General features: G+C 42.0%; 1 protein-coding gene across 1 annotated transcript in view; it reads left to right on the top strand.

Annotated features, from left to right (window-relative positions):
• The first annotated feature begins 374 nt into the window (after positions 1 to 374).
• The window catches only part of LOC127799612 (protein PHLOEM UNLOADING MODULATOR), a 31,305-nt gene continuing 19,174 nt past the window's right edge, over positions 375 to 12,505 (top strand). Inside the window, exon 1 of the mRNA XM_052333810.1 lies at positions 375 to 717. Coding sequence (XP_052189770.1) covers positions 392 to 717 — 326 coding nt within the window. The 5' untranslated portion in view covers positions 375 to 391. The remainder of the gene's footprint in view (positions 718 to 12,505) is intronic.

Raw genomic sequence — 12,505 nt, 5'->3', positions numbered from 1 at the left:
TTTTTGAATTTTATTTGCATTATTCAATGTCATGTTTATTTTAGTCTTTTTGTCAAGTTCTAACAACTTATCAGCTTTTACAAACCAAACACATAACTTTACATTAATAGGTTAAAAGCATATTTATTTAAACACGTTATCAGTTTAACTGCTACCCACATTAAACGCTATTACACAATTTAAACACTACCTAGCTTAAACGTTGTTAAAAAAAGGCTTAGCCAAACTAGGCCTAAACACGAGTGCCAATAATCTAAAAAATAATTAAACTGAATATAATAATATTACACAATAAAAAATAGAAAAGAAAAAGAAAAAAAAAGAAAAAGAAAAAGAAAATGATATATAATCAGAAAGTGAGGAATAGTTTTGACTCTCACTTCGCATCTAAATGAGGTGGTCGCCGTCACCGCCGTCGCCGGGGGCGATCTTGAAGGCGGGGCGGGGCGGCGGTCTGGGCTTCGCCGCTATGGCCTACGTCGGCGTGGACTACCTGCGCCACCTGTCGCCGTCGTGGCACGAGCGGCTCCAGCCGGCGCTCTGGACCGTGCTAGCCCTCGTTGCCGTCTCCCGGGTTCCCTTCTACAGGCACTGGTCCGCCGAGCTCCGCTCCGCCATTCCCTTCGTCGCCGCCATGATCTTCATGCTCGCTGCTCTCCTCTTTGAAGCTCTCTGCGTCCGCTTCGCCACCGCCGTCCTTGGCCTCGATTGGCACCGGTAATGCACAAGCATAGAACCCTGAGCCGTTCTTCTTTCGTTTTTTTTTTTCCTGTTAATTTTTTAAATTGTTTAGGTTTATTAGGATTTTTCTAAAATCTTTAAATGTTTAGAAGACTTCTTAGTTTTTTAGGATGGTTGGATGTGATCTGATGTGGGTTCTGCGAATTGAACTCAGTAGTTAATGTAGAGGGTTGAGTATTGCGGGAAATTTAGATTACACTGTTAATTTTAATTAAAATCTCTGTTGGTTTGTCTGCGGATTCTGTAGAGAGAGCTTAGTTTTTTGGGGCGTTAAGAAGGCTTTAATTTATTTGACTGGTTATATTTTTGAAGTAGTAAAAATTGAAGTGTGATTATTTACAGAAAAAAAAAAAAAATGAAGTGTGATGAGGTTCGGCATTTTAAGGATGAGTTTTAGGACTGTTTGTTTGTAAATATAATCTTTCTTAGATCTACAACATGTGCTTATCAAATTTAGCTAGTTATGCTTATAGTTAAGAACCTTAAGATCTATTATGCAAAGTGGAAAGCGGTTGAGTTATTCCAAGGTCTGTTAAACAAACTCATGTCACACACTCACACTCAACACTCAAGAAAGACACTGAACAGTCACGGTAAAGACATAACAAGACTAAGAACATAAAACAACAACAACACACAAGGAACACCGGATTTATCCTGGTTTGGATCACCTTTGAACTGGTGAATCCTACATCCAAACTAATCAGAGGGCTTATAGCTTCCACTATTTTGAAACAATAGGAATGATACAATGCACTGCACTTACAGCTCTATGACCGAGCTATCCTCACTGAGATTACAAAGACTAAGGCTTTTCTTTCTAGCAATACACAATTACAAGATACAATGAAAAAAAAAAACTAGAGAATAAAAGACTCACCCCGACCCTCTATTTATAGATCATAGAGGCGGGAGTTACAAGGAGAAAATACCTAACTAATTGATTGTTATCTTATTTGGTAGTTACCGTTACAAACGCCTAACTACTCCTAGAAACCTGGTCTTCAACGGCTTATTCTCTTCTGTCTTTTATATTCTTCCAAGCCATAAGACTAATCTTAGGCAAACTCTAACAGATTCTCCACCATTTGTATAACATTAGTCTTCATCAAAATAGATACCTGCCCTCTTCAACACCTGTCTTAATCTTCTGTTTAAGTATCTTGGACTACTTGAAGTAGCTCCAAATAGTGCTTCAGCTTTGCCATAGGGATTGCCTTTGTGAATATATCTCAGTATTCTCATCACCTGCAACTTTTATCAATTTTATCTAATATTTCCCTGATAAAATGATTACGAACATCAATATACTTAGTCCTTTCATAGTGTGCTTGGTTCTTGGACAAGTGTATGGCATTTTGACTATCACACATCAAAGTGGCATCCACTGGAGCTCACTAAACAATCCTTTTAGCCATATAACTTCCTTAATAGCCTTCGAAATAGCTATGTATTCTGCCTCAATTGGTGATAAAGCCACCACATGTTGGAGGCTTGCTTTCCAACTGACTGTGGAGTTCCATAACTTGAAAACATAACTGGTTGTGGACCTTCTCTTATCCAGATCAGTTGCATAATCAGCATTTGAATAATCTATAATACTTGCTGTTTCTCCTATTTTAGCTCCACCATAAGACAAAACCATGCCACTAGATTCCTTTCGATACCTAAATACCCATTTAATAGCATTCCAGTGTGCTTTAGTTGGATTTGCCATAAATCTACTCACAACACTCATTGCACGAGCCAAATCAGGTTTTGAGCACACCATTCTGTACATTAGGCTGCCCACAACACTAGAGAAGGGTCTGACACTCATCTCCTTAGAACTTTCCTCATCCTTAGGTGATTGATCCGAGGATAACTTAAAGTGTTGGGCAAATGGCACACTTACAACAGCCTTTGAATTTGCCATACCGAACTTCCTAATAAGTTTCTCTAGGTAGGATTTCTGAGATAGGTACAACTTCCTTTGTTCTTTATTTCTAGTGATTTCAATCCCTAGTATTTTCCTAGCTTCCCCTAACTCCTTCATTTCAAACTTTGATTTTAACTTCAGCTTTAATTGCTGAATTTCCTTATCAGATTGACTTACTATCAGCATGTCATCCACATAAAGGAGTAGATAAACCGAAATACTAGCTGAAACATGTTTGAAATATACACATCAATCATATGAACTTCTAGCATATCCCTATTTTAACATAACCGTATCAAACTTCCTGTCATGAGCCTACGGGCAGCCTAAGGGCATAGTTGTAATAAGCATATAGAAGCATAGCTATAGCTGTAATAAATAGATAGAAGGATGTGATTGGCGGTTACCGCTTAGACAATTGTACCTAGTCGGTTATACTAACAAACCGAGGGTGATAGCCTATAAAAGGCGTTGTACAAGAGGATGGGAACTATCAATGAAGAGCATTCGGTTCTTTCCCTCTCAAAATTCTTTCCCTCTCTTTCTTTCTCCATCTCTACTTCAAATTCTCCCTCCTTTTCCTCTCTAATCTTTGATCCTCTCAAAATTGTCCAAGTCTCAGATCTGAGAGTTGACACTTCCTATACCATTGTTTTGGGGATTGCTTAAGTTCATAAAGCGATTTCCTAAGTAAACATACCTGCTCCACCTTTCCTTTAGATTCAAAACCTTTAGGTTGTTCCATTAAGATCCTTTCATCTAAGTCACCATGAAGAAATGCTGTGGTTACATCCATTTGTTCTAGATTTAGGTTTAGGTGCGCTGTCATGGCAAGTAGCACTCGGATGGAGGTATGTCTCACAACTGGTGAGAATACCTCATTGAAATCTATATCCGGGACTTGAGTGAACCCTCTAGCCACCAACCTAGTCTTATACCTAGGTTTGGGATTACTTCCAGCCTCTTCTTTTATCTTATATAGCCATTTACAACCAACAATTTGCTATCCTTGAGGCCTATCAATCAGCGCTCAAGTCTGATTCTTTCTCAAGGACTCAATTTCGGACTTCATGGCATCTATCCACTTTTGGGATTCATTTGATTTCATTGCTTCTTTGAATGACACTGGTTCTTCCCCTATAACTTCTGATGCACTTGTTAGTGCATAAGAAACAAGGTTTGAAAATCCATATCTAAGTGGTGGTCTATAACTCCTTCTTTGCTTATCCCTAGCCACATTATACCTTTGGGTATCGGGCTAGTCACCTGCATTGGAGTCACTGTCACTCTCCTCCTCAGTCTCTTTTTGATGAGCAGAATCCAGTTCATGAGAAGTTTCTAAGTCATTTTCAAGAATTACACCTTGAACCTCAACATCTATTGACTTAGGTTTTCTTTTAAGTCTGGATGGTCAACTGCATTAACCCCCTTTATCGTAGACCCTTCATCAAATATCACATCCCTTGTAACAATGGTTCTTGGCCCTTTAGTTTCTAGGTTCCATAGTTTATAACCTTTTACATCAGTGGGATAACCTATAAACAAACACTTCTTTACCCTAGGTTCCAGCTTGCCTTGCTTCACATGAGCATAGGCTAAGCAACCACATACTCTAAGGTGATCTAGGTCTAGCTTGTGACTAGTTCATTTTTCATAGGATGTTTTAAACTCAATTGTAGTAGATGGGGATCTATTGATCATATGTGCTGCAGTTGACACTGCTTCCCCCCAAAATGACTTAGGTAAATTTGCGTGGAATAGCATGCAACTCACTCTTTCTAATAGAGTCCTATTCATTCTCTTAGTCAAACCATTTTGTTTTGGATTTCCTAGGGCAATTAAATGTCTCACTATCCCACTCTCATTACACATTTGAGCAAATTCCTTATTGCAAAATTTTAAGCCATTATCGGTCCTAATGGTTTTAATGGTTCTCCCTTTTTGGTTTTCTACCATAATCTTCCATGTCTTAAAGGCCTCAAATGTATTATCCTTTGACTTTAAGACATACACCCATACTATTCTTGAATAATCATTAATGATAAAAAGGAAATATCTAGAGCCTTCATGAGTTAGGGTTTGAGATGGCCCCTAAAGATTTGACTGTATGTAATCTAATGGTGTCTTGGAGGAGTGAATAGCCTTCTTACTAAATTTGACTTTGGCAGCTTTGCCATAAATTCAGGACTTACATTTATCGAGTCCTGCAGCCTAACCTTAACCTAGGATGCCTTGTTTTGCCAGCTCTTTTAGCCCTTGTTCACTAATGTGTGACATCCTTAGATGCCACAATCTAGCTTGCATGTGAACTTTGTTTCCTGCCATTACAGCTTCCCCACTTAAAGTGGTGGCTTGCAAAATGTATATACCATTTTGTAGCATGGCTCTCATACATATCAGGGACCCTCTAGAAACTCTCAAGACTCCACCTTCACCCTTAAGTTATAGCTATTCTTGTCAATTTCACCAAGAGAAATTAAATTTCTCTTTAATTTTGGAACGTGCCTGACTACTGACAGTGTTCTACATGAGCCATCATGCATCTTTAGTCTTATATCACTATTGAATCCTTGATCTGTCAAGGAGAATTCTCCTATATTTAGAGGAGAACTTAGCTGAAAAAGTAGGAGAGGGAAGGGGAATTTTGAGAAATTGGGGAAGAATTGAGAGGAAGGAGAGAGAGAGAGGAAAGTTTGAGAAAAGGCAATTCAATTGTATTCGATGCCTCACAAGTGAGCTGGGATCGAGTTTTTATACTCGTCCAACACTCGCGGGAAGCTGGCTCCAAAAACGGTTGCCACTCTCGAATTCAAATTTAAATGCTCAACTACCTTACAATTTATAGCCCTTATAGCTCTACTTTCCCCCTTATTACTGTTATATCCCTTAGGTACACGACAATTCCCCCCTCCTTAAGCTAATTCTTGTTCCCAAGAATGGAGAGCAAACTAGCTGCACTAGGGAACTGTTGGAGGAGATCCGACAAATACTCCCAAGTGTTATTGTCGTGGTGCAGTGTTGACCACTGCACTAGCACTTGGATTAGGGGAATTCCTTGTTGATAGGTCACCCTTTTGTCAAGAATGACTATTGGCGTGGCTGGGGGTTCTTCTTCTCCGTGGAAGGGTGGAAGAGCTCGATTGACTGCCTGGGTTCCTGACGACTTCTTTAGGAGGGACACATGGAACACATGATGGATTTGTGTCCCTTTAGGTAGTTGCAGCTTGTAAGCTACTTGTCCCACTCTGTCGATGATTGGGTAAGGGCCATAGAACTTTGGGTTGAGTTTGGTAACCAAATGCTTGGAGAGGGACTTCAAATGGGGTTGGTTGAGCTTGAGGTACACCTCCTCCTTTCCTCGAGCTTCCTTTCACTCCTCTTCTTGTCTGCCCATTGCTTCATCCTGTTTTGGGCCTTGGCCAACTCGTTTTCAGAACTTGTAGAGTCTGCTACCTATGTTGCAAATAGGCATCCATGGTTGTCACTGATGTTGGCTCCTTGATAGTTGGTAGGATGTTAGGCTTGTACCCATACAACGCTTTGAAAGGGGTTATGTTAATAGAACGGTGGTGGTTAGAGTTGTACCACCACTGGGCTAAGGATAACCATTTATGCCATCCCTTAGGTTGCATAAAGCAAAAACACCACAAATGTCTATAGGCACTGGTTTACTCTCTTAGATTGCCCATTGATCTCTGGGTGATAGGCAGTGGATAGAGATGGGAAATGGGCCGGTCCGGCCCGACCCACCTAGCAAAATGAGGGCCGTGCCGGGCCAGCAATATGTGGCCCATGGCTCGGCCCACCAAAATAGCATGTGGGCCGGCCCATCAACTGGCCCGCTGAAATGGCCCGGCTCGGCCCACCAAAAAATAAAAAAATATTTAAAAAATTGTGTTTGTATTTAATAATTATAAACATAATAATTAAAAATTATGTTTCTTGTAAACATAATTTTATTGTAATGTTTGTAAACATAATTTTAGTGTAATTTTTGTAAACATAATGTTTATTGTAAACATCATAATTTTACAAACATCAAAATTATAAGTAAACATTAATAAACATATTTTAAAAAATATTAGTTACATTTGGGAAAAAATAAAAAAATATATTTAAAAAATTATATATAAAAAAATTAAAAATAAATGGCTCACGAGCTAGCCCAAATGGCCAGGCCCACGGGTTGGTCCTGCCCAGCAGGGCCACGGGCCGACCCAGCAGGCCCATGGCCCGGCCCGACCCACTTTGGCCCATTTATTAAGGGCCACAGGGCCGTGTCGGACCCAAGTTTCCATTTCCTTGGCCCGACCCATCTCCCTCGTGGGCCAAATTCGGCCCGGCCCACCAAATTGGTGGGCCAAGCGGGATGTGGGCCGGCCCGGCTCGGCCCGCCCATTTCCCATCTCTAGCAGTGGATATGTGGAGTTTAGAGCCTACAGACTTCAAGAGCTCTTGTCAAAACAAGCTCGTGAACACCTTGTCCTATTGGACATCATTGTTTGGTGCACTCCATGCAATTTTACCACATTGTCCAGGAAAAGCTTGGCCACCTCTTGAGCTGTGAAGGGGTGAGACAAGCTGAGGAAATGGCTGAACTTGGTCAGTCTATCAACAACCACTAGGACACAATTCTTCCCTTTTGACCTGGGTAAGCCCTTTATAAAATCCATGGTGATGTTGGCCTATGCTTGGTCTGGGACGCCAAGGGATTGGAGAAGTCCAAGTCGTGCCATGGACTCATGCTTGCACCTCTTGCATGTGTCGCACCTCAAAACAAACTCCATCACCGATTTCTTCAAGCTAGGCCAATAGAACACCTGCTTCACCTTCCGGTAGGTGTTCTGAATCCCAGAATGTCCCCTAAGGGGTGAATCATGCATGGTCTGTAGTACTTTATCCTTCAGGGCCTCACAATCCCCAATCACCAACTTTCCTTGATATCTAATTAGCCCATTGGTGTAGGCAGTGTTCTAAAACGCGCTAGGCGCTAGTCGGGCGCCAGGTTGGGGCCTAGCACCTAGGGTGCCTAGGCAGGCTTAGAAAAACTGTTGATTTTTCTTATATTTTTCAATTTTATGATGTAACTTAATGTTATTTTTAATTAAATCATAGTTAAAAGTGGCATGAAAATATATATATCTAAAATAACATATAAATAAAAAATATATATATATATCTACATATAAATAGAAATAGAGAAATATATATATCTAATATATTTAACATATAAATAACAATATGTATATATATCTAACCTATAAATAAAAAAATTTAAATAACATAATAAACCCTAATACTAACCCCAACAGCACGAGAGAGAGAGAGATCCAATAGCGCCAGCACGTGTGAGCAAGAGAGAGAGAGAGGGGGGGTCGGAAGCGGAAGGAGCTTGACAGCGGCGGCGGCGGCATTGACGCAGCGAGGACGCTGCAGCAAGGATGGAGCTTGACGGCGTAGAGGCGGTTAGGAGGTCGCGATGGAGCTTGAGGCAGCGAGGAGGTACCAGCGGCGTTGAGGCAGTGACGGCCTTGGGTTGAGAGGAGTATGAGAGGGTGAGGGTTGAGAGGAGTCTGAGAAGGTGACGGCTGAGAGAAGTAAAAGAGGCTTCGGAATCGACGAAAGGTAAAATTTAAACACAAAAATTAGGCGTCGCCTGGGCTGCCTAGGCTTCGCCGCCGCCTGATTAATTGGGCCGGCGCCTAGAGGGGCCGCCTAGCGCCTCACCGGCGCCTAGGCGGCTGCCTAGGTCGATTTTTAGAACACTGGGTGTAGCTGTATCCCTGCTTACTGTTGCTGTCAATACTAAACTGCTCCATCAGTTCCTTAGTCCATGGCCCTTTGTCATAGCTTGCTGCTACTTCTTGGTACTAGTTCGGTACCAAGGGAGAGATGGTTGCACTTGACCCCTTCTCGTGACACCTTGACAAAGCATCTGCATTAGGTTTGGAGTACCTAGGTCCATTGTTTCAGACAGAGGTAAAATTTTTACAAGTGTCTTTTGGCAAGAATTATTCTGGAAGTTGGGGATGGGATTGTATATGTCCATTACATATCACCCACAAACAGATGGCCAAACCAAGAGGGTCAATCAGTGTCTTGAGGCATACCTAAGGTGTATGTGTTTCACCACTCCTAAGAGGTAGAGCAAGTGGCTGTCCTTAGCACAGTGGTGGTATAATTCCAGCTACCATAGTGCTATTAAGAGGAGTCCTTTTGAGGCCATGTTTGGGTATAAGCCTTCACTTATTCCTGCTATTTCTGAATCCTCACCTACTATGGCTGCGGTGGGGCACTACTTACGATAAAGGCAGCAAATGTTGACAGTTCTTAAGAGGGAATTAGCCATAGCCCAGAACCGTATGAAGCAAGTAGCTGATAAGAAAAGGAGTGATAGGTCATTCAACGTTGGGGACAAGGTTTACCTATAGGTCAGAGGGTTCTTACAACACCCCTATACACCAATCCCAACTTAAACTTCTTACAACACCCCTATACACCAATCCCAACTTAAACTTAGTCCCAAATACTTTGGGCCATATTCCATCGTGGCCAAGGTGGGCAAAGTTGCTTATAAGTTGCAGCTTCTAGAGAGAGTGAACACCCATCCTGTTTTCCATGTCTCATTACTTAAGAGATTTAAAGAGCCTACTGCTTCTACTAGCCAAGATTTGCCACCACCTGTAGCAAAAGAAGTGGAAGAGGTGATAGAACCCTGTGCTATTGTGGAGAAATGTGTTGTGTACCAAGGATCGTTACCCCTAACTTAGGTTTTGGTGCAATGGTCCCATCTATATCCAGATCACACCACTTGGGAGTACCTTCCCGATTTGCTGAAGCAATTTCCAAGGGCTACTGGACTACTTTAATTCTCGAGAACAAGAATTGTTTGAAGGGGAGGGGATTGTCATGACCCTAAGGGTAAACAAGTATTTTGCTAGGAAGATAACCACTTGTCTTAGCAATTAGCTGGGGAGGTTAAGTGGTTAGGAGGTTGGGTGGTTAATTGGTTAGGAGAGTAGCTAATTGTACAATAGACCTTTCCTTTGTTGTTATGTTAGTTAGAAGGGAGGCTCTATATAAAGCCTGCTGGTATGTGGATGGGGGGATATCGAGAATAATACAAAGCTCTTTCCTTACAATTCTCTCTCTCTCTCTTATCTTTCTCCCTTTTTCTTGCATTCTGTTCTAATCAAGAACCGGATTACCATAATTGTCCAACCCCAATTACGGGGCTTGACATATCTGTTGAAAGAAGAAGAAATCATCCAATCTTATCACTATTCAACCTAAAAATACAGCATATGTTCACACCTATCAATCGGAATAGGTAGTTCCCTAATGAGAGAAGGTTTCTGTCATGACCCAAGGAATAATAGAAGGGTATTATTGTAATAGGGTTGCAATAGTTTGTTAGGATATTTTTGTCTTTTTGTCTTTTCCCTTTTGTCTTGTAGCTTAGGTGGTTGGAGAGCTTTGTTTGATAGCTAAATGAGGCTATATATATATTGCCTTAGCTATAGGAAGTAGGCATGATGAAAATGAATTGAAAACTCTATTTCTCTCTAATATTTTTCTCTCTCTCTCTTTCTCGATGATCTCCTCCCTTACCTCTTGCTGTTCTCTCCCTTCCAACTGATTTTTCCCCTAAGTTCTCTTAATATTCTCGATCTTCCTCTCACACCCTAGCTCATCCTCGAGGTTCATGACAAGTTGGTATCAGAGCCAGGTTTCTCGGCGACTTTCCTTGTTGATTCTCGAAATTAGAAGGCAACTATGGAATCCAGTAGCATCAGGCGAGTGCAGGCAATTTAGGCCAACACCTCGACTTTGACAAAAGATTGTGGAGCTGAACGAATGTAGTAGGCGTTTTCGTAAAGCGGCAGTAGAATTGATCGAACAATTGAGTCGATCAATTACAGAGGTATGAGTTTCAAGGGAAGCGAACTGAATTCCGTTCCGGTGATTCCAATAGCCATTGGTAGTAGATTTGGGAAGAAGCAGTGACTGAATTCGAAAGGCGAAGCGGAGCAAAGAAAGCTTCGGCTCAGAATTGCAAACGAGCAGGCCAGGCGATTCGAATTGGAAGGCGTCACAAAGTGCAGTTCCTTGTAAGAGGCCGAACTGAGCCGATTAGATCACAAGAAGTTGCGAATTCCAGCGATTGCAGCAACGAAACAAGGCCAGGTGACTTAAGCGATACACGAATTCAACCTCGGCCCAGAAGGTCGTGACTGGAGTGGGGGACCAGAGGTGAAGCGAACGACCCAGAGGGTTGCGATTGTCCAAGGCGAGTGTGAGTCTGTCGGAGGTGGAGCGGACGACCCAGCGAGTTGCGACCAGACCGGAAGACCAGTCTGACCAGACCGATAAGTTTCCTACAGGTGCGGCTGTGTGCTACGGTTTTGGTTGCCTTCCAACTCGTGTTGGTGAAGCAACTGAGGGGGGTTCGCTGCCGCTATCCATTGCAATTGTTGATTTGGTGCATGCGATTCTTGTGGGTTGGGAGCCTTGGACGGTGATTGGGTTGAGAAGAGCCGCCATTAATTTCTGTGGGGGTTCAACTGTTTGATTTGGATTGAGGAGACGAAAGTGGCAGAATAGGTTTGGGTGTTACAACAAGCCTTCCACCTTGATCTGAAGGAGATTTCAACCATTTTGCAGAGCCAATTCAGAGTAGAATCGGATTCAAGGCCAGGCGATTGCTAAGGCGCAACATGCCGGTGTTTCCAGCAAATATTGGGTATTATTGTAGCAAGCGAGACAGAATATTCGGTAGCCCTATGCGACTCTTTACGGCTGATTAAGTTGCTGTAACGTGCAATTTATTCTGGTCCTAAAAGAAGACTGACTCTGAAGCAGAACACAGACTGCAATTTGCCACTTCTTGGATCAGCTACAAGGTGACTGTTGAGAGGTACATACTGAAGAGAAGTGAGGGATTTAGGATGTACAAAGCTCCTGTTTATTGGCCTTTGAGTTGTCCTGCTCGTGAGAAATTTGCTAGGGGCAATAGTGCAAGCACGAGGACATTGGAGTCTCAGTCGCAGTAGAAGGGTGCTGCATTTTCAGGGGACGACCTGATCATAAGGCCATTGGTAGCAGTGCATACATGGAGCAGATGGGCCCTAAATTGCAGCAAAATAATGCTTCATTTTCGGCTGGAATGGAGCTTCAATGGCAGCCAAAGAATGCTGCATTTTCAGTTGACCAGAAGCATCAAATTTGGGAAAAGAAGTTTGAGAATGAGACTAGCCGAAGGGACAAAGGAACCAGCAGAGGGTTTGATGAAGAGAGCAAGGAATTTGGCCTTATAATACGCAAGAAGCTGCAAGAGTTTGCGATGATACTTATTAAGAAGTATCATTACAACTTTCCGGTGGAATATTTTGATGATTATCACGGAAGCTTTAACAAGGAGAAATTCCTTGGAATGGAGTAGCAAGAGGAGAAGTTGAAAGAAAGAGCAAACAAGGAAGCAATGAGCATTGATCATTTTATGGAAGAGTTGGAGCATGAATCAGAAATGAAGGAAAGGCGGAACCAGAAGCAAAACTGCTATGAAGATGGCCTACTTGTAGCTGAAATATCTTCCAATGTTGTGAAGGTGTGTAGAACTGATCCTAAAATGTGCCACAATGTTGCTATAAATTTTGAGGTTGAGGAGCAACAATAATTGAAGGCTGAAGAACTGCAAGTTTCAGCTGTTGCCTATGACCAGAAGCAACTAAATTCAATGAAGGCACTAGATGAGGATATATTGACTAGATTTGGCATCATATTGGATCCTCAATCTATGGGTACAACCTATCTTAATTTGGTAGCTATCACCGACCCACGAGAAAT

The sequence above is a fragment of the Diospyros lotus genome, chromosome 4 (assembly GCF_014633365.1).
Source record: "Diospyros lotus cultivar Yz01 chromosome 4, ASM1463336v1, whole genome shotgun sequence".
Classification (NCBI taxonomy): domain Eukaryota; kingdom Viridiplantae; phylum Streptophyta; class Magnoliopsida; order Ericales; family Ebenaceae; genus Diospyros; species Diospyros lotus.
This window is presented reverse-complemented; position numbering and strand designations above follow the sequence as displayed.